Source organism: Labeo rohita, chromosome 1, assembly GCF_022985175.1.
Source record: "Labeo rohita strain BAU-BD-2019 chromosome 1, IGBB_LRoh.1.0, whole genome shotgun sequence".
NCBI lineage: Eukaryota > Metazoa > Chordata > Actinopteri > Cypriniformes > Cyprinidae > Labeo > Labeo rohita.
In genome coordinates this window covers 17,667,998-17,695,971 of record NC_066869.1, presented here as the reverse complement: position 1 = coordinate 17,695,971, position 27,974 = coordinate 17,667,998, and the positions used below count along the sequence as shown (strand labels likewise).

At 33.6% G+C, this 27,974-nt stretch overlaps 2 protein-coding genes across 2 annotated transcripts in view; one reads left to right on the top strand and one right to left on the bottom strand.

The window, feature by feature from the left end:
• Positions 1 to 660: 660 nt before the first annotated feature.
• On the bottom strand, positions 661 to 16,497 carry aimp1a (aminoacyl tRNA synthetase complex interacting multifunctional protein 1a). The gene is made up of 7 exons (XM_051114913.1): positions 16,370 to 16,497; positions 13,606 to 13,739; positions 11,366 to 11,479; positions 10,021 to 10,188; positions 7,662 to 7,867; positions 4,685 to 4,853; positions 661 to 923 (listed from the first exon to the last, which is right to left on the bottom strand). Coding segments are annotated over exons 1-7 (960 nt in total). The 5' UTR covers positions 16,372 to 16,497; the 3' UTR covers positions 661 to 756.
• Positions 16,488 to 27,974, top strand: part of tbck (TBC1 domain containing kinase) — a 60,188-nt gene continuing 48,701 nt past the window's right edge. The window contains exons 1-9 of the mRNA XM_051114900.1: positions 16,488 to 16,628; positions 17,000 to 17,218; positions 21,235 to 21,307; positions 23,072 to 23,186; positions 24,210 to 24,283; positions 24,818 to 24,959; positions 26,630 to 26,690; positions 26,786 to 26,847; positions 27,234 to 27,295. Coding sequence (XP_050970857.1) covers positions 17,026 to 17,218; positions 21,235 to 21,307; positions 23,072 to 23,186; positions 24,210 to 24,283; positions 24,818 to 24,959; positions 26,630 to 26,690; positions 26,786 to 26,847; positions 27,234 to 27,295 — 782 coding nt within the window. The 5' untranslated portion in view covers positions 16,488 to 16,628; positions 17,000 to 17,025. The remainder of the gene's footprint in view (positions 16,629 to 16,999; positions 17,219 to 21,234; positions 21,308 to 23,071; positions 23,187 to 24,209; positions 24,284 to 24,817; positions 24,960 to 26,629; positions 26,691 to 26,785; positions 26,848 to 27,233; positions 27,296 to 27,974) is intronic.

Below are 27,974 nucleotides of genomic sequence, written 5' to 3'. Positions count from 1 at the left end.
ATATTAATTAATACACTAACATTGCATTTTATTAATTTCAGGTAATAATTAAAAAATATACTATTATTTATTACTATTATTAATTTAATTTCATGCAGAATATAATAACTATAATTAATGTATATGACCTGAAATGTTTAAAATGAACTACAATTAATTAGTTAACTTAATTACATTTTTTTTTTTAAATTACAGAAGTAAAATGGGTTATTGCATGTTTTTAAAACTTTTAATTGCAAACAAATATTAAATAAAAAAAAAATAATAATTTTGAAAAGTTAGCATGTTAACTATTATTTGTGACCCTGGACCACAAAACCAATCATAAGGGTCAATTTAAAAAAAAAAAAAAAAAAAAAAGAGATTTATACATCATCTGAAATAATTAAGCTTTTCATTGACTTATGGTTTGTTAGGACATTTACAAAATACCTTTATGGAACATGATCTTTATGTATATCCTAATGACTTTTGACCCACCCAATGTATTTTTGGCTATTGCTACAAATATAGCCGTGCTACTTAAGACTGTTTTTGTGGTCCAGGGTCACATATAATCTTGTTTCTTTAAAAAAAAAAAAAATTATCTATTGATTATCTATATATATGGTTAGTGTATGAACAAATGACTAAAACAGGCATGAAAACACAGTCAAAGAGTCGCATTCAAAGACTTTATTCATCTCAAATGTGTCCCTTCATTCAGCACAGTTAGAGAAGTCTAGAGAGTAGAGAAGGAAATTCTTTTAGAGGTTTTTATTTGATTCCGCTGTTACTCATTGTCTGAGCTTTGCACACTCCTTTGCCAGCAACCTCAAAGGCAGCTCCCTTGTAGGTGGCTACGCATTGGTCATCGGTGCGCAAATCTGGCTGGACCTGCTCCCACACTTTCTTCTTAGGGTTCAGTTCCTTGTCGGGCTCACCTGGAACAACAAAAAAGAGAGGCAGAGATTTTGAAGTGCTGATTCATTTCCCTCCCAACAGCTGTAAAAAGACTGAAAACAAAAGCTGGTTTTCAAATCAACTCATTATCATTAACAACCACAGACCAATTCATACTGAAACTAGAATGAGTTTATAAATAATGCGTTCCATTTACATCAAGCCGAGCCAAAATGAGATGAAGAACTCATGGAAAGCAGATGAAGACAGGTGTTTTTGCTACTATCTGCAATAAGCAGCCATATATCAAGCTGAAATGAATTCAAAAGCTTGATTTGAATGCAGACGGTGATCCTGTTATTTGCATCTATTCTGCCGCTGACCTTTTCACAACCATCATAACTGCCACAATCCAAATGAGATGAGAAATTTACAAAGAAAGGACTAAGAAAGGTCACAGTCTGTCTCTGTTACTTTTAATGACGGGTTACAGATGTGTACGGTAAATACAAAATAAAAGACATTTACATGGGAGCATTTAGCATTTACATTGCTATTACATTGCAATCCATGAGAAACAGCAAAACAAACAAAAAAAGAGCGTAGAAAATGAACAGGGTTTCTGCAGCTTTTATGAGGGTAAATTTATGACTTTAAGACCTTTTTAAGACCAACTAAAGAAAATTTAAAGGAAATATATATATATATATATTGAAGGGAAAATAATACAGTAATATGTTCTCTAAGTATAATTCGAGTTTTACTTTCACTTTCAAATCAGCATCTAGCAATTGTTTTTAGTTTGTTTCAGTTAATTAATTACTGGCAATTTGGTGTCAAGCAGCTGTTTGTTTTTAGTTCATTTGAGTTTTCCCTCTTTTCTCCACTTTCCTTCGGCTTTAAGTAGCTTGTAAAAGCTTTCACTTTTAAATTAACGTAACAAACTTTTATTAACAAAACGAATAAAAATACACCATGTTATATGCCTAATATAAAATAATAACACCAAGTTTAAACAGGTATACAAAACTGAAAATCAGTAAACACTGTGTAACCAAATAAATAAGAAATGTACAACGTTTATTAGCAAAACTAATAAGAAAGCTTGGAAGCACGGCATACACCTTGATGTAATAAATATTTAAAAAAAATAAATTAATTATACAGTATAAATAAATAAAAATCAGCAAACACTGCGGAACCAAATAAATATGAAACTTCCACTATCACCTTAGATAAATGGCAGAAGGTAAAACAATTGAGTTTTACCGTTTTCTAATCCATTTAGCCGATCTCCGGGTCTGGCGGTAGCAGTTTTAGCACAGCTTAGCATAGATCATTGAATCTGATTAGACCGATAGCATCCTGCTCAAAAATGACCATAGAGTTTTGATATTTTTCCTATTTAAAACTTGACTTTTCTGTAGTTACATCGTGTACAAAGACGGGCGAGAAGTGAAAAATTGCGATTTTCTAGGTCGATATGGCTAGGAACTATACTCTCATTTCGGCGTAATAATCAAGGAACTTTGCTGCCTACCATGAGAGCAACAGGCGCAATGATATTACGCAGCCATCAACTGCATCTACACAAACTTAGTGCCGGTCACTTTTAGGCGCATGAGCCTATTTTCAAAAAAAGTGGAGTGTTCCTTAAGGCCCTCGGAAACCCTGAGGAAGTAAAAAATAATTTAACATCAACTAATAGGACTGATTTTTTTTTTGTTTTGCTGTAAAGGTCATTTATGACTCCTGGCAACTGGAGGAAGTTGCCTCATTCCTACATGCTTTCTATGTATTGGGAAAAACTGATTAACTTGGAAAAAATGAATGGACAACCTTTCATGGAAAGGTAAAAGAGACACTCTTCTCATTGTGTCCTGTGCAGATTGTCCTCTTCTGCACTCCACATTCACACAATTCCTGGGAATCTCCCTGTTAGTTGTTGTGCTCACTTGACCGCAAATGCTACACTCCTCCAAATCGCTTCTGCGCCAGATCCACCATGTTATTTCACAGCACGAGGCTAAAGTTTGTATTGTTTGTGAGGTTCCCTTAAGCACTGAGGAATTTGCTCTTTATTTTTAATTGGAAAAAAATATTAGCTCATATAGTGGAACACAAACAACTACGTTACCAAACAAGGAACTTCATGTTCTTCATTGAGGGATTCATCTTTATTGATCTTAGGAATTTAAACACAATTGTGGTTTAATAACAAAATCTTGAGAATCTGACCCCACAGAGTCGCATAGCAAGACGTTTGACTAACGGCATGAAGTCTGGTCTACATTACAGCTTATTTTAGCCAAAAAGCGCCCACTTAAACAGGAAGAAAGAACCATTTTCAGACAGCCAACCTATAAATCTGAGCATCCCTCACAAGATGAAGACATGTTGTGGCAGGTTTGATCAATGATGTCAACATCTTGTAACCTAATGCAGGGAATTTTACATTCAGTCATTTACCAGACACCTTTATCCAAAGTGACTTACAAAAGAGGATAATAGAGGCAATCAAAACCGACAAAAGAGCAATAATATGTAAGTGCTGTGACAAGTTTCGGGTAATCTAATGCAGTAAACGTACGTTTTTTTATATAATGAATAAAAAGAAAACAAGTATAATAAAAATAAAGTCGAAAGAACAGAGAAATGCTAGTGTTAGAAGATCATTTCTTTTAATAATTAAAAAAAGTCAAAAGAATAGGAAAAAATAGAGAATGCTAGTGTTAGAGGGTCATTTTTTTTTTACAATGAATAAAAATAAAATAAGCAGATAGAATAGAAAAAGAATAGTGAATGCTAGTGTTAGAGGGTCAATTTTTTTACAAATAAATAAAAATTAAAAGTCTAAAGAATAAAGAATGATAGTGTTAGAGGGTCAATTTTTTTAGAAATAAAAATAAAACAAGTCGAAAAAATAGGAAAACAATAGAGAATGCTAGTGATAGAGGGTCATAAAAAAAATAAAAAAGTTAGAATAGAAATAGAATAGAGTGCAAGTGTTAGAGGGGCAAGTTTTTTTTTTTTTAAATAAATAAAACAAAAATGAATAGATAGAACAGAAAAAGAATAGACAATGCTAGTGTTAGAGGGTCAATTAAAAAAAAATCAAGTTAGAACAGAAGTAGAATAGGGAGTGCAAGTATTAGAGGATCAAGTTTTTTTTTTTTTTAATAAGTAAAATGAAATTAAGTAGATAGAATAGAAAAATAATAGAGAATGGTAGTGTTAGAGGGTCCATTTTTTAAAAAAAAATATATAAAAATAAATCAAGAAGTTAGAATAGAAATAGAATAGAGAGTGCAAGTGTTAGAGGATCAAGAGGTTTTTTTTTTTATAAATAAATTAAAAGAAAACAAGTAGATAAAACAGAAAGAGAATTTTGAGAGCTGTGGCAAAAGAAAGATTTTCACAGACAACCGACAAGCTATTATATAACTTCAGAAAACTTGGAATGTAGTCCTGCATCATATGGATCAATTTTATGATATTTTCATGGAATATTCTTGTCCGTTTAGAGCATGACAGCTCCTGGTTACCATATGCTTGCTGCTTTTTTAGAAAAGAACAGCATGAATGTTCTGCTTTTGTGTCCCAATGTAGAACTGATTTTGGAACGACGTGAAGGCGAGTAAATCATTGCAGAACTTTGATTTTTGGGACAGCTTTTACTTTAATAAACTAGAATGATGCACTGAGATGGGCTCCATGAAGCAGGCTGTGGGTGCCAGTGGACTGCTGGACGGTAATATCGTATTTTATTGCAGTACTTTTGTGTATAAATATATAACTTTACCTGGGAAGCCCTGGACGGTAACCCTGTCTCCAGCCACGGCTCCACTTGGGGGATCCAGGATTTCAACCTTCTCTGGAGAACTGGCACACATGACCATGGCCTGGGACAAAACGCCTCTCATCTTAGCAGGCTTCAGGTTGCATAGGAGCACAGCCATACGATTCTGCATCTAATCACGAAAAAAATTAACATCTCCATCACAGGAATCAAATGCAATCTTCTTAAGCGGTTAAAAAGAATATCATATATTTAATATTGAACTTATTGCATGGCAGCATGAGAAGTTATGCAACAGTCCAAAAACATCAAGAACATATGGTATTATGAGGAACAGCTGGGCAACTTTATAATTTCTGAATTATTTGTTTTTCTAACCAGGGATGCAGAACAAAACAGACCCTTAACAAAATTATTAAACTCAATACATATAATAATCATTCAACTCATCTACTTCCAAACCCAACACAAAACGAACTGTAGACATTCATTATTATTTCAAGTCTATAAATGCACAAACATGCTTAAAGCAACTGTGATGTAGTCATAACCAGAGGGGGGAAACCCGACATGATTAAATTAAATGAATGAAGGAAACAGATGCATTTTATGAGTGTAATTAGAATTTCTGACGAGCTGCTAGGAATCCCCTAAACAAATCGTAAACTTGGGGTTCTGGAAAATAAAGCACAAGAGACCGAGCTGTCTGCGTGGAGCAGGTTTATGGACCTGCATGAATCGCAGTAATGCAGACTTTTTATATGAAACAGTAAAACTGAAATATCCTCCTTCCCAATATTCAGACACATAGCACCTAATCAACAAGAGCTGCATTCATTTTATGGCAAACAAAGATTGCTCTCAGGTACAGTAGCGAGACATACAGCTTTTACGTTAGTTCAGACTATTCCAAAACATTGTCTAATGGGGTGTAAATATTAGCTCAATTACAAAGAAATTTATTTCTTGTACTGAATGCTACATCTAGAAATCTGATATTTGGCCATGATTAATTTGGTTTAATGTATGATTCATGTGCCTTTTTATATGCTGAAGACTATGGAAGCCCCTCTGCGCCACTGAATAAAAATAAAAGGTAACTGCGACTTAAATCACAAAACGAGTTTTTTTCCCCTCGCAATTCTGATGTTTTTTTTCTCAGAATTGTGAGATATAAACTGGCAATTCTGAGAAATTAGGTCAGAATTGCAAGATATAAACTCGCAAAACTGACTTTTTTACTCAGAATTGCGAGTTATAAAGTCAGAATTGCGAGACAAACTCATTTCCAAGAAATAAAGTCACAATTCTAAGAAATAAAGTCAGAAATGCAAGATATAAACTTGCAAACCTGACTTTTTTTTTTCTCAGAATTGTGATAAACTTGCATTGTGATAAATCTGACTTTTTTCCTCATAGTTGTGTGATATAAACTCGCTTTTGCAAAACTCATTTCTGAGAAATCAAGTCAGAACTATGAGATATAAAATCTGACTTTTTTGAGATACAAAATCTGACTTTTTTTTCTCAGAACTGTGACAAACTCGCAAATCCGACTTTTTTCTCAGAATTGCGTTACATACACTCGCAAATTGCAAGTTATAAAGTCAGAATTGCGAGACAAACTCATTTTTGAGAAATAAAGTCTGAATTCTAAGAAATAAAGTCAGAATTGCAAGATATAAACTCACAAATCTGACTTTTTTCTCAAAATCGTGCTATAAACTCACTATTGCAAAACTCATTTCTGAGAAATGTCACAATTCTAAGAAATAAAATCAGAATTACGAGATATAAACTCAGAATTGTGAGTTATAAAGTCAGAATTGCAAGATATACTCAAATCTGACTTTTTTTTCTCAGAATTGTGATATAAACTGGCAATTCTAAGAAATGAAGTCAGAATTGCAAGATATAAACTCACAAATCTGACTTTTTTCTTCATAACTGCGATATAAACTCGTTTTTGCAAAACTAATTTCTGAGAAATAAAGTCAGAATTACAAGATATAAAGTAGCAAAATCTGACTTTTTTTTTCTCAGAACTGCGTGACGTAAACTTGCAATTGCGAGTTATAAAGTCAGAATTATGAGATATAAACTTGCAATTCTGAGAAATGAAGTCAGAATTGCAAGACAAACTCATAAATCTGACTTTTTTTCTTTGTTGCAAAATCAAATCAATTTTCAGAATTGCATGGTATAAACTTGCAATTGTGAGTTATAAAGTCTATAAATAAAGTCAAAATAAACTCACAATTCTGACTTTTTCCTCAGAGGTGTGAGCAATTCAGAAGAAATCAGAATTGTGAGAAAAAAGTTGAAATTGCAAGATATAAACTTGCAACTGTGACAAAAAAGTCAGAATTGCGAGTTTATATCTCACTTCTGAAAAAAAGTCCAAATTGTGAGTTTGTATCATGCAATTCTGAGAAAAAAAGACACAGGGAATCTGACAATCATATTAAATATAAATTATATATATATATATATATATATTGTTTGTAGATTTTTAAAGTAAACTAATAAATAATTATGTTTGATTCAATATAAATCAATAAGGAAAATATTTTGAAAAAGGAATATATTTTGGTTAAGCCAACATGCTATAGTTTAAATGTTGTAGAATTATAAAATTCTATAAATCAATCAAATCTGACAATAAAAATTCAATGCACCGAAAACAGAATTTAATAACTGATTGTGATTATGCAATTGTATTTATTAAATGTAAATAATTTAAATGTAATTAAAAATGTTATAAACATACAAAATAATTCATTTTAATTATAATAATTACTTTAGGTGATTTATACTTTATAAATCACTGAATAAATGTGATTAAAATAACTGATTATAATTAATTGCAATTACAATAATTGCTTAGGGTGCTTTGTTAATTCCTAAATAAATGCAATAAATGATTTCTGCAGTGCCTTCAATTACAAGGGTGTTTGTCCTGGTTTAAATGGGTCAGTACCTGCTCCAGAGGGATGTGTTTGACCAGGCCACTGACGACAGTGCGTGGAGCTGCTTCACCAACATCCACTTGCTCAACATAGAGAGCGTCGGCATCAGGGTGCTTTTCGGCGCTGATGATGCGGCCCACTCGCAAATCCAATCGAGACACGTCTACTTTCGCCTCTTCCTGAGGAGGCGCCGCTGGCTTCTTCTCCTTCTTCTCTCCTGGACCAAAATGCATTACAGATTATCAGACGATGTTTTTCACATATTTTTGTGTTTGCAAATCAGAACACAAACAAGACTACAAAACTTTAACAAATAGAGCCATCAACTAACACACCATAAATATTTGTAAAAAGCACAAGCTGTGTGTGTAGAGCTGTTAGAGACATTGTACCAACCCCGGCACACCGTGTCATTCTGGGGTTTTATTACGGTACGCGTCCACCCTGAGGAAATGTGCCTTTGGTTTGTGAGGTGTTTTTAACACAGCTCTTTGAATGATATTTTTAGCTTGTGCGTATTGTTCCCCGGGGAGCTATTGGGATGCTTTTTTTAAAGTCTACAACTGGAAATCATGTCGGCTTTTCATCTCTTTTCTGTTTCTGAACTTTTTCCAACACAATTGTGCCAACAATGGCTTCAGAATGGTGTTTGTTTCTAATTGCTCCAATCATCTTAAAACAGCAAAACTTTACCACTGTTTCCGGACTTATGGGGGAAACCGTTTTGGATCACCACTTCACCCAGTCTTGAAAATCAAAACCTATGTGTAGTCTACACAAGCATCAGCACTGAACACAATGATTTCCAGGCAGAGGAAATCAAAGCACTACAGTTCAAAAGTCTGAGGTCACTAAGACTGTTTTTAAAGAAATAATAATTTTATTCAGCAAGGGTGCATTAAAATGATCAAAAGTGATAGTAAAAACAATTTTGCCATCACAGTAATAAATTACATTATAAAATTTCACAATATTACTATTTTACTATATTTTAGATCAAATAAAGCCAGCCTTGGTGAGCACAAGAGACATTTTTTTAATCTGACTCCAAACTTTTGAACAGTAGTTTCAGTTTTCCTGTGAGACACAGTTGATTAAATCACTTTACAGTCAAGAAGGTCAAACAGCTGAGGCCAAAAGGATCATGTTTCATGCCAAGTTAATTTTCTATTAGAAATATTGTATCAAACTTACAAACTTTTGCCTTTAATACTTGAAAAAGTCATAGGGCACCAAATTGCACCTTATGCGGAAAATGCCAGCGATATTTTCTATCATAATTATTCATTTTCACGCACCACTGCAAGATGGCCGAGTAAAACCTTCTTTATTTTCTCCGAAAACGTTCAGAGTTTCAGGTAAAGTTGTCGATAGCTTAAATATGCTTCTTATTAAAAAGGAAAAAATGAGTGCAGTAGATGACCCTTGACTCTAAAGCATGCAGTGCATGCAAACTTACGTGTCTAATTGATTCAATCACAGCCATTTGTGGTTTAATAATCACACATGGCTATGTTGATTTCAGTGGTGATTTTGATTAATTACGCAGCCCTAATTTGCGTCTAGCAGACGACGTGCCAAGATTCCTCAAGCATTCTAAATGTGAGAATTCACGTAGTCCTGCCAAGAAATAGATACGCATGCACTACAGGTGCTACATTCACACAGAAACAGTGTTCGTCAACATTGAAGCAAAAGAGATGTATTTGAAAATTATGAAACTCCCTTTCTAACATCTGGCCTACAGGAAACACACAAGTTTACTTGTTTCTCCTCAGCTCATAAATGCACAAAAATGATCTGTATTTCGATATGAACAGAGCGTTCCCAAGTTGAAGGGATTTATGTAATTGGAAATGAAAATCATTTTCATAATAAATAACCATGAAAGAAATCGGATCCATTTCAAATGCTCTATTCTGTAGGGCATGAATACTTAGAAACGTAACCCCCAGAAGACATCCGTGATGTCTTTAAATCTGGTTTGCTTTCAGATCTGGTTGTAACCCAAATGAGTTTGACCTGCATCCACAGCTTACATTCGCTCATGGTCTCCACCAAGCTTCAACTGCGTTCATTACACTGCATTGTTTATAAAAGGGAGATTTTTATGGCCCTATATTATTGACACTTTCTCCTACTTGCAATTTACAGCAGCTGTCCTATAATATAATTAGACATGAAAGTTTTATATGCAATCTCAATTCATTCAGTGTGTGTAGATTTAGCAGCTAGTTCAAAAAAGTCTGATTTGCGATTCTGACATTGCGCGTTTTGGATCGTGTTGCAACAGCACTGGAAACATTGCCACTGCAGAGATTAACTGTTATAAAGGAAATGTCATACTAATAGTCTGAGAAGTATGCTTACCCTTCTTCTCAGCTTTTATCTTTTTCGTGTCATCGTTGTTTTTGGCTGGTGCGGTTTTTGTGGTTGGGGCAGGAGCAGAAGAGGCTGCTGGGGCAGGTGGCTCTGAGGCTGTGGGTTTAGAGACACGCTGGATGCTGGGCTCCGCAGAAGGCATGGGCACATCATTTACTGCAAAGAACAAATCAAGTTATTTTACTTTTTTTTTTTTTTTTTTTTTTTTTTTACACACACACAAAAAAATATATAATAATAATAATAATAATAATATTATATATATATATATATATATATATATATATATATATATATATATATTTTTTTTTTTTTTTTTTTTTTGTGATGATCACAACGTGAAGATTTAATGGTATTGTAGGATTAGTTCACTTCCAGAATAAAAATTTCCTGATAATTTACTCACCCCCATATCATCTGTGATGTTAATGTCTTTCTTTTCTCAGTCGAAAAGAAATGAAGGTTTTTGAGGAAAACATTTTTCTCCATATAGTGGACTTCAATGGGAATCAACGGACTGAAGGTCTAAATTGCAGTTTCAGTGCAGCTTCAAAGGGCTCTACACAATCCCAGCCGAGAAATAAGGGACTTATCTAGTGAAACTATTGGTAATTTTCCATGTACTTTTTAACCACAAATGCTTGTTTTGCACTAGCTCGACTTCATGCATTACGCAGTCATGTTGGAAAGGTCACGCATGACGTAGACCAAAGTACCGACCCAGTGTTTAGTCAAACGTCCTTTACACAAAAAGTAAAACAACGATGATGGACAATTTTGAAACATCGCAGAGCTAATGCAAGACAAGCATTTGTGGTTAAAAAGCATATAAATGTGTTGTTTTTGTGTTTTTTTTTTTTTTTTTAGAAAATGACCAATCGTTTAGTTAGATAAGACCCTTATTTCCTGGCAGAGATCATGTAGAGCCCTTCGAAGCTGCACTGAAAATACAGCTTGAACCTTCGACCCGTTGGGTCCCACTGAAGTCCATTATGGAATGGAATCCAGGAATCCATTATTTAAAATCCTGGAATGTTTTCCTTTAAAACCTTAATTTATTTTCAACCGAAGAAAGAAGGGCATAGGAGTGAGTCAATTATCAGGAAAGTTTAATTCTGGAAGTGAACTAATCTTTTAATCTGAAGGCACTTCTGACCACCCAGCAGGCATCAGTGATGTCTAAATGTAGGTGGTCATGTGTTGATGTGTTTAGTTTTTGGACTGTACAAGTTTCGAAATCTAAAAGTTACAATATGTTTTCAAGTACAGCATCTTGGCATTTCATTATTTCAAAAACATCAGCAAGAATGTAGTATGTTGTGTGATATTATACCTCCTCTCCTCTTTTCCATTTCCAGAAGTTGTTTCTTCAGTTCCTCAATGTCCTTCTTGAGCTTGGCGTTCTCCACCATCAGTTTCTTTTCCTCTTTCACTGTGGCCTGAACAACTACACAAAACAACATTTATTAGAACAAGACAAACACACATTCATTTAGAACTTCTCAACTGTCTACTGCTTATGTACTATAACATCAATACAGCAGTGCTTTTTAAAAATATTAATGTGACCCAGGACCACAAAACCAGTCTTAAGGGTCAATTTGTTGAGATATATAAACTAAAAGATGAATAAATAAAATTTCCATTGATGTACCTGGAATCTGAGGGTGCAAAAAAATCAAAATATTGAGAAAATCGCCTTTAAAGTTGTCCAAATGAAGTTTTCAGCAATGCATATTACTAATCAAAATTAAGTTTTGATAAATTCAGGGTAATAATTTTGACCCATACAGACCCAGTTTCACAGACAAGGCTTAGGTTAAACCAGGATTATGCCATAGTTCAATTAGGACATTAAAGTCATTTTTTTTAAACATGCTTAGAAAAAAAACATTACTGGTGTCCATCTTGAGACAAAACAAAGGCACTGATATATTTTAGATTAGTCAATGTAATTTATTTTAGCTGAAACAGCTCAGACTTACATATTAGTCTAGGACTAGGCTTAAGCCTAGTCTGTGAAACTGGGGGACAGTGTACTTTTGGCTAAAAAAGTATACTTTTTAGTTTTTCTATTACGTTTTTTAAAAGTCTCTTATGCTCACTAAGACTGCATTTAATTGAATAAAAATAAAAATATTTTATTTAAAATTTAATAAAGTTAAAATTTAAAATCAATTTAATATAACTTTTTTATTTAAATTTATTGTAAAATGCAATTTATTCCTGCTCAAAGCTGAATTTTCAGCATCATTACTCCAGTCTTCAGTGTCACATGATCCTTCAGGAAATTATTGTAATATGCTGATTTGCTGCTCAAGAAACTTTTCTTATTATTATCAATGTTGTGCTTTTATTTATTATGAAACAGTTGTGCCTTACACATTTTTTGGAAACCGTGATATTTTTTCATGATTCTTTGATTATTAGAAAGTTCAAAAGAACAGCATTTATTTGAAACAGAAATATTTTACAACATTTACTATCACTTTTGATCAATTTAATTCGTCCTTGCTAAATGAAAGTATTAATTTCTATTAAAGGGGTCATCGGATGCCCATCAAGTTGATATGATTCTTTAGGGTCTTAATGAAAAGTCTATAATATACTTTGGTTAAAAATTCTCAGTGGTAGTGTAAAACAACACCCTTTTTACCTTGCCAAAATCAGCTCTGCAAAAATCATCCTGTTCTGGTCGAGGCTGCTTTAAATGTTAATGAGCTCTGCTCGCCCCACCCCTTTTTTCTCTCTGTGGAGTGACGAGCCTGTTTATTTTAGCCGCATTTAGCCGCTAAACTTGCTAACTAGCACATTATTAGAAAAGGTGATTACAGAAATTCATAAAAAAAAAACTTATACTCACTTCTGCTGTAAGTGAAGCTGGATCACGAATGATTTGAGCAAACATAGACCCATTTATGTAGATCGAGAGGCGCATTCCCTTCACAAACAAACGTAATCCACTGCATCGTCAGCGGTTCAGATGTCGGGAGTAAATGACGACCACTATGTTCATTATTACATCCAGCAACACAACACTTCAATCGGACATATTGTTGTCTAACTTACATCCCTGCTCCAGCATCGAAATATTGGAGGTCCGACTGTTACAGCTGATCTGAGGTAAGACGCTCATGTCAATCAACTATCGTGGGAGCGGCCTCTGTCGGTGTGACAGGCATCTGAGAATGGCTCGATTTGAAAAAGGGAATATTATTTTTACAGATTAATTAAAAACCACTGCATGGATTTTTATCATTATAGGGTAGATTTGTACATACACTGCCAACACACATTAATGTTCAAACAACATGAAAAAGTGAACTTTGCATCCAATGACCCCTTTAAAACAAAATAATATAATATTCTTCATAATATTTCCTATTAAATGATTTTTTTGGGTTCAGTTTATATAAATGTTTGGAACCTCAATGAGTGCAAATATTACATTTCTAAGCACTTTGTGAAGTAGATTATTAAAAGATTCCTCTTTGTACTTCCCATCCTCTCAGACATCCGTATTGGTCATTGACCCGTGATCCGCACACATGCATGCCGCATGCATCCACTTACTGGCTTTCTCCTTCAGCAGCTGGACCTGCTGCTTGAGGTATTCGATGATCTGGTCAGCCTCCGCGGCCTTCTGTTCCAGTCTCATGAGTGAGGGTGTGTGGCCTGACATCTTGAACAGGGATCGTACCAGGAACCTGAAGAACAAGCCAAAGGAAAAGATCAAACGCGGTAGGAACTCTTAGTCACTCATAAACATGTTTAAAAGAGAGGATCCACAGAGACACCCTATCCGTGTTTGGGAACATGCGGCACTTGAGAGCACGACCTCTTAAAATGAGATCTTTTCAGATCTTTGGCGCACGTAAACATGAGGTGTTTTGGCAAACTTTGCACGGTGCTTTAATTTGTAATTTATACCGATACGTGGCCAAGTTTCTGTCCTAATTCCCTTCCATGAAGGAGAATTATAATGAAACATCTGACACCAGCCAGATGCTCAACAATAGATCGGCTAGACGCCAAACAACATGCGAAAACCTCATCAAAGCGTACAATCTCCGTCCTAATCCCAGCAAACCCTGCTTTGGGTTCGCGCTTCAGTACCTTCATGATGGTTTGAATCGGTTTCAGGTCATCTGCGATACTCCCGAACGAGGAAGTGGACGGAATCAAACCATCTGGCATCTAAATGTGTGCGTTCTCATGACTTGTCCACCATGAGACAAATACTGCATAATTGCATCACTGTCCTCTCAGCTCTGTGTTTTGATTGAGGAATCCTCTTTGGCTCCACAACGGATCAAACAACAATTCTCATTGGGTCGCAAGACAGCTGGTGCAGGAACACGGACACATTACGCATTTGGCTTGAGCTCATCCACTGCAAAAGGACTAAGGGAATTTTTACAAGGCGTAGGAAAAGAGAAGAACACATCATAACACATAGTGCAGGGTGGTGCTGGAAAACAACAGCTGGCGCGGGATGAAAACAAAGAGTTCAGATGAGGAAATTAGAAACACAAAAAAGCTGGAGTTGATAATATCGTGGATCAAAGTCTCTTGTTTTTGAAGTTCTTGAACTGCTTTAAATGGGCCTGTGGTGGAAGAATTTATGAGCACCATGACAGGACTGTTTTCATTTGCATAACCCCTGAAAACCAGTCCCGGGGCCGAGACGGAGCCCAAAACACTTCCGAGAAAGTTTCCAAAAAGCTCAATTGTCACCGTTTTCCCATAATGCCCTGCAGCGGTGGTCATCGCCATCATATGGCAGCCAATAAACGTGAATGTTAGCCATGCAACGGATATAAAACTTGTGAAACGCGACCAAAAAACACATTTGCATCTGCGAAAGAACCTATGAAAACGTCAACATTCTCTCGAAGACTTTTAAGGCCATGTGTTACATCTGACACCAGTGAAAGTAACACTTGCAGGAGCAGCTGTCACTTTCATGCAAGTCTGAATGGTGAGGAGATAATGACCACGCACTTGTACCGCAGATTAGTCAGCGCTTCCCCAGCCAAATCACAATAAAGACTTTATTCTATTCTATTCATCTTTAAGAAACTGTAAATGATCTTAAATACTCGCATCCCACAGGGATGTTTTTATGTAACCATAATTGCCCTTGAAATAACTGCATAGAGACCCAAAACAAAAGCACATGACATGTCCTATATTTTATTTTAGGAGATAAAAAAGTGTGGGATATGATTTTTTTGTATGATTATTATAATAATTTATAATTTATTATTATTAGTTATATATAATTATTCGGTAACACTTTACAATGTTCAATAGTTAAAATGAACTAAGAATGAGCAATACTTTATTAATCTTAATGTTAATTTCAGCATTTACTAATGCATTATTGAAATCACAAGTTGTGCTTATCATTAGTTAATGCACTGTGTACAAACAATGAACTGTATTTTATTAACATTAATAAAGATGAATAAATAGTGTAATGTACTGTTCATTATTCATTCATGTTAGTACACATTAACTAATGTTAACAAATGACACCTTATTGTAAAGTGTTACCAATTATTTTAATTTATTTACTAAGTTTAAGGTCTGTAAAACAAACTATGCCCATTTTTAGGTCACAGATCTGAGGATCTGAGGACACATTTATGACATGTATTAATATTTACAACATAGTCACTGATTTATGATTTGTAAAGTAGGTTATGTTTTGCTCAAACAGACTCATAAACAAATTAAACAAGATTTTCAGAGCAAACAGTATAACTATGCAACGTGATATGAATAAAACAACACCCATACTTACAAATAAATAAATAAATAAATAAATAATAATTTGAGTGATTCATGCATGGTGGCATTTTTATATGTTGACATGCTCAGAAGTGAGTGAACCTGTTTGACATACCATATATAGGAAGTGAAAGTAAAAGAAAGAGAGGAAGCAATCTATTAAATAAATATTAATTTCAATTTACCATAAACGTTAAAATAATTATTATTTACACTAAGTTAATTATAACTCTTGTCATGCACTTTTTAAAAACTTTTTAAGCAAATGTCAACGCAAGGATGGAAATTTAAACATAATTGCGCTATAATACGATGTTTTGTTTTGTTTTTTCAGTAGTGATATTCATACAGAAGTATCATCATGACTCATGATGAAAGTATTAATGTCTTTATATAGATACAGTGCTGACTGTCACTTCACATGTCGGTATTCACAGGACATCTGTCCTCCAGCTCGACTTTAACTACATTCCTAACACGTTACATACACAAATAAACAATACTCATAAATCAAAACATCAATGCGGAATAAACTACTCACATAAAACTGCAACCGTATGTTTCTTTGCTTTTAAAGCCGCACGCCACACACTCGTCTCTCTTCCCAGCGTCGTAGGATGATGACGCAACGGTCACGCGTCGTTCAGCTGTTCGCCGGCGCGGGATAAACACGCCAGCGCTTTCAGTTGTGTACAGTCGCCGGAAGACCAAACTGATCCCTCAAAATTACAAATATATATCAGAATATTATAAATGAACTCGTGAATCAAATGGAGCAGTCGTTCGTTTCAGATAAACAGGTATGCCGCTGATTTCATCTTGCGTTTGTAAAGCACAAAGTCAGCATCATGAAGAAATCCATATGTGGACAGAATTTCAGTTACATATTGTAAAATATTATCGGTTTGGTTTACGCTACAACCGTGTCAGACAAAATCTTGAATTATGCTGTAAAATAAATTTTACACGTTTTAGTGTTATGATTAATAATCAAGGTTCTCATATTTTATATTTATTAACATGCTAATGAGAGTGTACCACAATTTTACTGTTGTAACACTAACTGTTGTAACTGTTTATGCTATATTTAATGTATAGTGTGCATTATATAATGTACAGAAATAATTTATAACAATTTAACGATATATTCTGTATATGTTCCCTATGTCAGTGTGTTTGTTGAGCATCAGGTGAGTCATGCAGCCCCTCAGAGATGCGGAGCTGGGGGCCTCCACCTTCTTCGCCTCTCCTCTTCCTCATGACGTGTGCGGCAGCAATGGGCTTCCGCTTACGCCGAACTCCATCAAGATCCTGGGACGCTTTCAGATCCTCAAGACTATCACCCATCCCAGACTGTGTCAATATGTGGACATCAGCAGAGGGAAGCATGGTATGATGGTTTTCTTGCACATTGTAATGCCTTTATTCACTAAATGACTGGAAAATCGTCAGATGCCCACATAAGATAAAATCAAGTTAAGTCAATTTTATTTTTATAGGGCTTTATACAATACAGATGGTTCCAGCTTCACGGTATTAAATTTGAAAAAGTCAATCAGAACCAATGATGCAAACTTGGAAAAATGAGACAAATCCAATTTCTGCTGTAAAGCAGCTGTAGCAAGACAATAGAGTGAGTCAGTTCAGTGTTGGTTCAGTTAAGAAAATGTGATTCAGTTCAGCTATAAGCAGCTCCGCAGAAAACAGCAGTGTTATTTAACTAGACTCAGTTCAGTGCTGATTCAATAACAGTGTCTATGTTGCAAAATTCATTCAATTTAGCCATAAAGCAGAAGACAACATTTTCATTGTTCAGCTTAAAGCATTGCTCCACTTCCAAAATCAAAAATTCCTGATAATTTACTCACTCCTATGTCATCCGGGATGTTCATGTCTTTCTTTCTTCAGTCGCAGGATTTCAGGATTTTTCTCCATATAGTGGACTTCAGTGGTGCTTGACAAATTGAAGGTTGAAAATGCAGTTTCAGTGCAGCTTCAAAGGGCTCTACATGATCCCAGCTGAGGAATAAGGGTTTTATCTAGCGAAATTGTTATTTTTTTTTTAAATGTACAATTTATATACTTTATAACCTCATGCTCATCTTGTCTAGCTCTATGATGTGCACTCTGGTTCAAGACAGTTAGGGTAGGTCGAAAAACTCCTATCTCATTTACTCATTTCAAAATCTTCTTATATCGCTGTAGAAATACAGACGAAGGTCGAACGCCTTTTACAAAAAAAGGTAAAACAGCGATGTAGGATGATTTTGAAGGAGAAAATGAGAGTTTTTCAACCTACCCTAACTGTCATGAATTGGAATACACAGAGTACGTATGCACATCGCTGATGTTAACATTGTAGGTTAAAAAGTGTATAAATATATATTTTTTAAGAAAATGACACATTGTTTCGCTAGATAAGACCCTTATTCCTTATTGCCCTTTGAAGCTGCGTTGCAACTGCAATTTTAACCTTCAATCCGTTGAGCACCATTGAAGTCCACTATATGGAGAAAAATCCTGAAATGTTTTCCTCAAAAAAATGTAATTTCTTTGCGACTAAAGAAAGAAAGACATGAATATCTTGGATGACATGGGGTTGAGTAAATTTTCAGGAAAATTTTATTCTAGAAGTGGAGTAATCCTTTCAAATTCAGTTCAAGTTTTGTTTTCACTGATAGTGTCAGTGTGTTTAAATGAATTATAGTACTGAAAATTAAGTGTCTTTTAAACCACAACAAAACAAGCCAAAAGCTGAGCCCAAACTGTATAGGGCAGGGGTGCTCAACCCTGTTCCTGGAGATCTACCTTCCTGCAGAGTTCAGCTTGAACCTGAACCAACTAATTAGGATCTGAAGGAGTACTTGATAGTTACGAACAGATGTGTTTGATTAAGGTTGGAACTAAACTCTGTAGGAAGGTAGATCTCCAGGAACAGGGTTGGGCACCCCTGTACCGTCCGTTGATAAATGACAGTAAATACAGTTTATTTCCTGTAAATATCTAAAAAAAACAATACAGCTCATGGCTAGTTAGAGGTGACACATCATGAAAATCTGAATTTTCCGTGTTTAAGTGCTATAATCTGGTCCCCAGTGCATCTACCATCCCAGAAAATGTGGAAAAGGACAACCCAGTAACTTTTTCTTCAAGCATGTGAAAAAATGAGCGTGTAAGATTTTGCTTTCCCCATGACATGGTAAGGGGATTTTATTATAATGTCCCTTAATTTGCACATTTCCACCCACAGCGCCATCATTTTATTTCGCAAAGTGGCAATGGTGTAACAGTTCTAATGCCATGGTTAACGTTCAAGCAAAGCTTGCTGACTCTTCTGTCTTTGGCTGCACAGATGAGCACTTAAAGGAGAAGTCTACTTCCAAAACAACACTTTACAAATAATTTACCCGTCCCCTTGTCATCCAAGATGTTCATGTTTTTCTGTCTTCAGTCGTAAAGAAATTATGGTGTTTGAGGAAAGCATTTCAGGATTTTTCTTCATATAATGGACTTTAATTGTGCCCCCAATTTTGAACTTCCGAAATGTAGTTGAAATGCGGCTTCAAAGGGCTCTAAACGATTCCAGCCAAAGAAAGAAGGGTCTTATCTAGCGAAACGATCAGTCTTTTTTTTTTTTTTTTTAAGCACAAAAGCTCATGTAGCACAGGTTCTGGCACTTCTCCTTTAACACTATTTAGAGTCCCAGCCTCAGAGGAGACAAGAGAGCAGTGGATCTATTGATTTATTTACTGTATATTACGCTGCTTCCACACAGATCTAATATAAACATATAATTTCTTTCCTAGCTGTTTACCTTTGACTGTTTTTGTGATCCCTTTGTGTATTTAACATGAACTTGTGTGTGTTTGACAGTTTAAGCACAATAAGACATGAAAGAGAATTTAGTTTACTACTCACATGCCATGTGACAGCCGCACGTATGCCCTCAAAAAAACCCTATAGTAGAAGTTTAAAGTAATATGGTTTAAAACGCATGATTTCAGCATGATAGACATGATAATCAAAACCGAACAGATGTTTTTTGCAGAGTATCTGAGCTACGAGCTGTAAAGGCACAGCCTGATTCTAAAAAAGGGGGCGGGGAGCAGCAGCTCATTTGCATTTAAAGAGACATGCACGAAAACAGCGTGTTTCTGCTTCCACTCAAAATTGGCATTTTCAAAATGATATAATAAGTGAGCTGTGGCGTATTTTGAGCTGAAACTTCACAGACACATTCTGGGGACACCTGAGACTTACGTATTGTAAAAAGGGGCATAATAGGTCTCCTTTAATTTGCTACTAAATGTTTTAAAATCTTAAAAAAAAACAACTGCTTTTTGTAGCAATGTTGTACCTTGTAAATAATTTTGTCAGCTTGGTAAAGTTTCATAATTGATGAACTTTGCAACATAGACACTGTTATTCAGCTGATTTAAATCAATATTGAACTGAATTGAGCTGAATATTGAGATTTAGAGCTGAAATTGAACTTGCAACAATGACATTGTTATTTTCCTGGTAATTAATGAAGCAACTGAAACTATCTAAAGCGCTATATGAAAAAAAGCCATCCAATCATATTAGAGCTTGCCAGATCAAGAAAGTTCTCTTATAGCTGTTTATTGGACAACTTGTACCGGAGACTTTAACATCAAAAGAAATGCACACATCACCTTTGTATTGATGTCACAGTTGTCATAGCACTGTTTTGCAAAGTCATTAAGTTGAAATGTGTGCTTTGTCCTTTCATTTTAATACCTCACCAAGTCTGGTTCTGTTTTCTGCTGCTCTTCAGAGTTTTATCGCCTTTTATCTTAGTGATTTTTATCTTTGTGGTTTAATGCTATTATTCATTTGTGGATTTTGCCTGTGAGAATCTTTCTTTTTATCTTTAGCTGCTTTATGACTGTTAGCTCGATATTTATCACGCACAGTGCGCTTTGTATCATGCACGCGTCCCCTATGAGAAGAGCCTCTGAGATCGATGCATGTGTATGCAAACATGTGTTTGAAGTCCTTATGACATTATGCAGATTTATTAGAGTTATAACTTTCTTTCATGTTTGAGAAATGACCTTGAATGCAGGTCATCATCTCGCTGGAGGGAATATTCATTTTGGAGGATATTGACTGGGTTATTAAAGCCAATTTTTAAGACGCTGTGTCAAATGGGAATAGTGTGAACGTTGTGCTTTTTGGAGTGGTTGCAATTATAAAACAATAGTGTTTTTGAAAATACTGTGACTTTTTCTGAACGTTACTCAAATATAGAATAAATAAATCATAGATTAATTGACTTGAGATGCAAAAATGTTCCCATAGCTCAAACAATAGAGAATGGTGCTTACAGCACCAAAGTTGTTGGTTTGATGAACTCTAATTTGTCCTCTTGACCTTTTGCAGAACGGCTGGTTATTGTAGCTGAGCACTATGAAAAGAGCTTGAAGGACCTTCTGAAGCAAGGGAAACCAGTCAGGTAAAACATGCAAGATCGTGATGATGAACTGAACATAATCCATATGGAATATAACCGATTGCTTAAGGTCTGTATACCTGATGTTGCTGAAAGCTGAGGGATTGTTTAATGGAAAACATTATTTATTTGAAATAGAAATAGGCAGCTGCTGTTTTTGGTCAGTTTAGCGCAACACCAACAAATAAAAGCATCAGTTCATTTAAATGACATTAAAAATAGTCCTTCCAATAGTGATTTACCATGCTTATTATAATGTGATACAACATTATTGTATACACACATTGGTGTGTACCAATTGGTACCATTGCATTATTCCTGAATGGTGTATTTGAACAGTTCATACTCTTTAGTGTCTTTATCATTTTTAATCTGTTCTACATCATCAGGTCAACAGGCCCATTGCTTAATATTTGTGGCAGAGCTTTTTTTGTTATTATTCTGAGATGCATTAGTGGTTTGTATCTTCTCATGTGGAAGCCATTGACACTGTTGTCAGATTCCTCGTGTGGCCAGTTTTTAAAAGATTTTCTTTTTTTGAAAGCATTTGATCGTTGTGTGTTATATTTGGACTGTGCTATTAGGGCAATATGTTGTATTAATATTGACACAATTGGGATCAGAGTGTAAGAAAATGATGATTGTTAATAGCAGTTGTAAATTGGCCCAGCGTGACATCAGTTCACAAAGACTTTTGCCGCTGATGATATTCTACTGACAGAACGTTACTAAAAATGACTTGAAAACAAGACAGAGGAGAAAAAATAACTTATTGAAACCAGTGAAGCTTCCATTTTAGAGTCACAATTTCCAATCAGACCAGTCATTTCTAGCAATATTTTCACCACTCAGATTTTTCCAAAAAAAAACAAAAACATGTTTTTCATCATCCAGACTTTTCTAGGAAGTTCCTAGTCAGAAAAGGCAGTAGTGTACTGTTTTTAAAATATTTGACTGATAAGAAAACATCATTTTCTAGTAAAAGTACATGAGGAACACGCTGGTTAGAATCATTTATGTAATCGTCCTTATTTTTACATTTACATATTTTCTTTCCAGAATAAAGAAGTGATTGGTTCTAAAACTTCTACCTACCGTCCTACTTTTGTTTGTTAAATGACAAACTTTTGTACCCGTGAGGGATTTGTTTTTGAGGTCAGAGTGACCCTGCAGCCTGTGTTTGTGTATGCACTATGTTTGTCCTCTGTGTCTTCAATTAAAAGCAGACGAATGCAATTCTTTTTTTTTTTTTTTTTCTTTTTCATCCAGTATCATATTATTAAGCACAGAAATAGCTGTTTGACTGTAATTTTCAGTAACTGATTGATTGTAGCTGGGACTGAACAGCTCAGACTGCATATTCATGCTGCTCTTGTTCTGCCATCTACTGTCTAAACCAGACATTTTGATATGAATTAATAGCAGTTAAATTAATTATTTTTTTGGAACGTTGGGTACTATTGTACTGTGCCTTTCATTTGACTCCACAGAGCCTCATTCAGTTAACTCATGTGTGCATCCATATTTATTTAAATATTATTAGATTTCAATAACTTACTGTATTTTGTCTTAATTTTTTAGGAGTGTTAAAATATTTTTTTTTTGTTTGTTTTTTTCCTCAACCTAAGAATCTGTGATTGTCCATGATCAGGTTTTTATTTCAGGAGATGTGATAATTTGTTTAGTATAGATATATGATTTAATATCATTTAGTGAGTTTCATTTTTCAAGATTTATTATTAAAAATCATGTTCTTGTCTCTCTTAGTCCAGAGAAGGTGCTACAGGTTGCCTATGAAGTGCTGGAAGGCTTGGAGTTCATGAATAAACATGGCATGGTGCATCGGGCCTTGTCTCCGAACAATGTTCTCCTGGACCGCGAGGTATGTGGAAACACAGACTCACAGAGAACTCACAGACAAGCTACATAGTGTAAAAATGATTTGGGTTGACCAGTCCCTCAAATTTTTATTTTATTTTATTTTATTTTATTTTATTAACTCCAAATGTCTTGGGGTTGACAAGTTCCTCCAATTTAATTTAATTTAGTTTTATTTTATTTAATAACTCATAATTTCTTGGGGTTGACAAGTTCGTCCAATTTAATTCTTTTATTTTATTTTATTTTATTTTATTTTATTTTATTTTATTTTATTTTATTTTATTTTATTTTATTTTATTTTATTTTATTAACTCCAAATGTCTTGGGGTTGACAAGTTCCTCCAATTTAATTTAATTTAGTTTTATTTTATTTAATAACTCATAATTTCTTGGGGTTGACAAGTTCGTCCAATTTAATTCTTTTATTTTATTTTATTTTATTTTATTTTATTTTATTTTATTTTATTTTATTTTATTTAAACTCATAATTTCTTAAGGGTTGACAATTCCTCCAGTTTATTTTATTTTATTTTGTTAACTCATAATTTGACAAGTTCCTCCAATTATTTTATTTTATTTTATTTTATATTCTAAACTCATAATTTCTTAAGGGTTGACAAATTTCTCCTGTTTTATTTTATTTTATTTTATTTTATTTCATTTTATTATTTTAATTTTATTAGCTCAATTTCTTGGGCTTGACAAGTTAATTCTATTTATTTTAATTTAATTTATTTTACTTTACTTTACTTTACTTTACTTTACTTTACTTTATTTTATTATTTTACGTACACCTGTAATTATTGTCACTCAAACATTTAATGATGAGTAATAGCTTTAATATAAAAGCTTTATACTAAATAAACTGGTCATTCTGACAAACTGTGTGTCACTGTAACATTTGTTGGGTTTATTTAAAACATTAAACACAATAAAACTGTCAGAATGGTATCTGAATTGATATTGTGCTGTGACGTGCTTTCAGCTCGCTATTGAAATAAAATGTTCTTTTACAAATCAACAGGGTAAAGTGAAGCTGGCCAAATTCGGCCTGTATCATATGACCGACCACGGAGCAGATGTTGACTTTCCTATTGGGTACGTCATTCAACCATAATGTTTTCCATTCGTTTCGTGATCTAACATATTCCTCAAAAATGAAACTCACGTGCTTTGGAGTCTATATAAGGGTACAGATAACATCTCGGCGTCATTATAGCTGAGCAGAAAGTCAAGGCGAGCTTTAAATCTTGTGCGCTGTCTTTTTAAGATGCATCGCGGCTCCGAACCGAAGCGTCAGCCTTTCATGGTAAAAAAAAAAGATCAATGGGTCACGCTGTGCTCTGGTAATAAAGAAAGATGAACTAACATTAGATGTGCATCACTGTGGCCCATCTTTGTTTTGATCAAAAGCAGATCCTGGATATCAAAGCGGCTTCCTTATGCGGTATCATAAATAACATAGCTGAGTGGGACAACTAGGAGCCCTCATGTTCTCAGAGTGCCTGTCTTATAATATCCGGTTGTGATTTGGGTTTTGTGGGACACGTCTTTTGTTATCTGTCATCACACATCTGCACTCTGCGAGACCTTTCCAACACCCGTGTCTTCTGCTCCTCTGTGTTTCCGTAGGTATCCGTCTTACCTGCCTCCAGAGGTTATTGCTCAAGGCTGTTTCTATTCCAGCGACCCCTCCATCATTGAGGCCCCTCTTCCTTCAGGGCCCAAAACAGACGTTTGGTCTCTCGGGGTGCTTCTGTTTGAACTCTGTGTGGTACGCTCTCTGAGTTTTCATTGATTCTGCTCAACAAGGACTGGACTGAAGATATGAATAATTTATGATGTTACTGTACATATATTCTGTGTGTTTTAACAAAAACATGTCCTCAAGGTTTTACTCACAGGTTACATTTTACGCCTTTATTTATCAGTCAAAGACAGTAAAGTTTATAAATTCCTTTTCTCTCCAAATAATCCATTGGTTGTAAATGTGGTCAACTGCAAAATGTCATGAAAGGTGATTTTAAGACAAATTTGCTTAAAATACACTAAATTCTTTTGTAGCTTGAAATGCACTGAATACTAAATCATTTTTTAAAAACAATACATGTAAGGTCTAATTATAAACATACACTAAACAACATGAAATCATCAAATCCATTAATTTAATTCAGTTTTCAAGCCAGTGTTAATTTAGTATTATGTACATATTTTAATAGTTTTGATTAGCATTTTAAATTAGATTTATTTTTAAACTTTTAATTACATTTGTAATCAATTTTTATGTGTTTTTTTATTATTATTATTACTGTTTAGGATTTATTTTCAGTTTTAGTATTAGTTTCAGTTTCTATTATTTTATTTTAGATATTTTAGATTATTTTAAATTTAAAAAATAATTGGAAATGAATAAAAAATGTGAACACTAATAACATTAGAAATATGTTTAGGTTTTTAATCTAATTTTTTTTAGATTTTATTTTTATATTTAATCTAATATTTTTACAGTTGAAATCAGTAATTCAACTTAATTTCAGTTAACAAAAATGTTTTAATATAAATTTGATTTTTTTAAAATGAATTTGAAAATAATAATAATTAAAAAGCGCTAATAAAATTAGAAATATGTTTAAGTTTTTAATCTAATATTTTTATTAGATTTTATTTTTATTTTTAATCTAATATTGTTTTTAGAAACTTAATTTCAATTAACAAAACTGTTTTTATATGAATTTGGAAATTGAAAAAAAAATGTTAAATTTGAAATTACACTAATAACATTAGAAATATGTTTAGGGTTTTAATCCAATATTTTTTTTTAGAAATCAATAGTTCAACTTAATTTCAATTAACAAAATGTTTTTTATATGAATTTGGAAAAAAAATATTTGAAAAAATGTGAAATTTGAAATTATAGCACTAATAACATTAGAAATATGTTTAGGTTTTTAATCTAATATTTTTATAGTTGAAATCAATAGTTCAAATTAATTTCAATTAAATGTTTTCATATGAATTTGAAAAACAAATTGAAATGAATTTGAAAAAATGAAAAAAAAATGTGAAATTTGAAATAACACTAATTAAAAATAGGTTTGGCTTTTAATCTAATATTTTTATTAGATTTGTTTGTGATTTTTGATCTAATATTTTCATAGTTAAAAAATTGTTCAACTTAATTTCAATTAACAAAATATTTTAATATGAATTTGAAAAAATGTAAATTTGAAAAGAATTGAAAAAAAAAATTGAAATTGGAAATAACACTAATAGCATTAGAAATATGTTTAGGTTTTTAATCTAGTATTTTTATTAGATTTTATTTTTATTTTTAATCTAATATTTTTATAGTTTTATTTCAGCTTCATAGAAAATGTGCATACTGCAACCACAGTGATTTTAACATGTTCTGTTTGATGTCATGTGACTTGTGTTGTCCAATAGGGAAGGCAGATTCTACAGAACATTGATATTAGTGAGAGAATGAAGTTCATCATCACTTTAGGTAAGTTTGTGTTTATGTGACACTCTTGTTGTATTCACATCCCATTATATGTCTGTTTTCTGTCGTAATGCCTTTTTACCGTATTGTCTCTCCAGGATGCATGGACGACATCATCACTGTTCTTGCTGAGGAACACGGCTGCTTAGATGCAATTAAGGTAAGTTTGCTCATCCTAATGGAGCGTCTTTCATCTTTGTACTTTACATTCCTTGCAAAGATATTTGATTAAGTTTTCTTTTTTTCTAAACCTTTTACTGGACCGAAAAATACACAATCAGTGTCATGGTAGGACGTGCTTTATCTCAGCGGTTTCATCTCAAAGGAATTTTACTTTAAAAGGTTTACTTTGAAACCTCTCAGATAAACTCTTCTTAGCTTGACGCTGAACGCTCGCTGGTCGTACGGCTAATGTTTTCCAAATGTCCTCATAAAACTTCACTTTTCAGTGGGGTTTATTGCATGAATGACAGATAGTGCTGATTTATCAGCGTTTGGCTGGGTTAGATGCTTTTGCTAATATTCTTGTCTCCGTCTTTTTCCCAGGAGCTGCCTGAAAATGTGCAGGCTTTATTGAGGAAATGCCTGACGTTTCTCCCTTCAAAAAGGTTACCTACACTATTTAGCCTTTTATCATTTCGTCATAAAAAGAAACTCTCTCTAAACTTTCAAAGCGTTTCATGCAGTCAAAAGGGACAGTTTGGCATTATGTCATGATGCCATTGAAGTCTCTTGAGTACGGACTTATTTTACCAATAATTGTATTATTTAAATTCTTTGTAGGAATGGGTGATATAGTTATAAAACTGATATTTTTAAATCTTAAAATGATATTTAATAAATGTTCTAAATATTTGTTTTTTTAAACAATCATTTGTAGCAAAGATAGTTTTTATTAATATTTTGAGTTTTTATTTTTATAATTTCATCTCAGTTTTATTTCATTTTAGCAGTTTTTGTTTTTAATATATTTTATTTTTTTTTTTTTTTAGATATTTTAGTACAATTTTAGTCAGATTTTTAATATTTTTTTCATTATTACTATTTAGTTTTAATTTAGTTTTATTTGAGTTTTAATTTTAGTTCAATGTTAATAAGGTCTTATTTGTCAACATTAGTTAATGTATTAACTAACATGAACTAACAATTAACAATGTTTTTAATACATTTAATTAATAAAACATTTAGTAATGTTCATTTTATACATTCATTTATTACAGTATATTAACTAATGTTTACAGATACAATTTTCATTTTTAATAATGTATTATTAGTTTTTTATTTCCC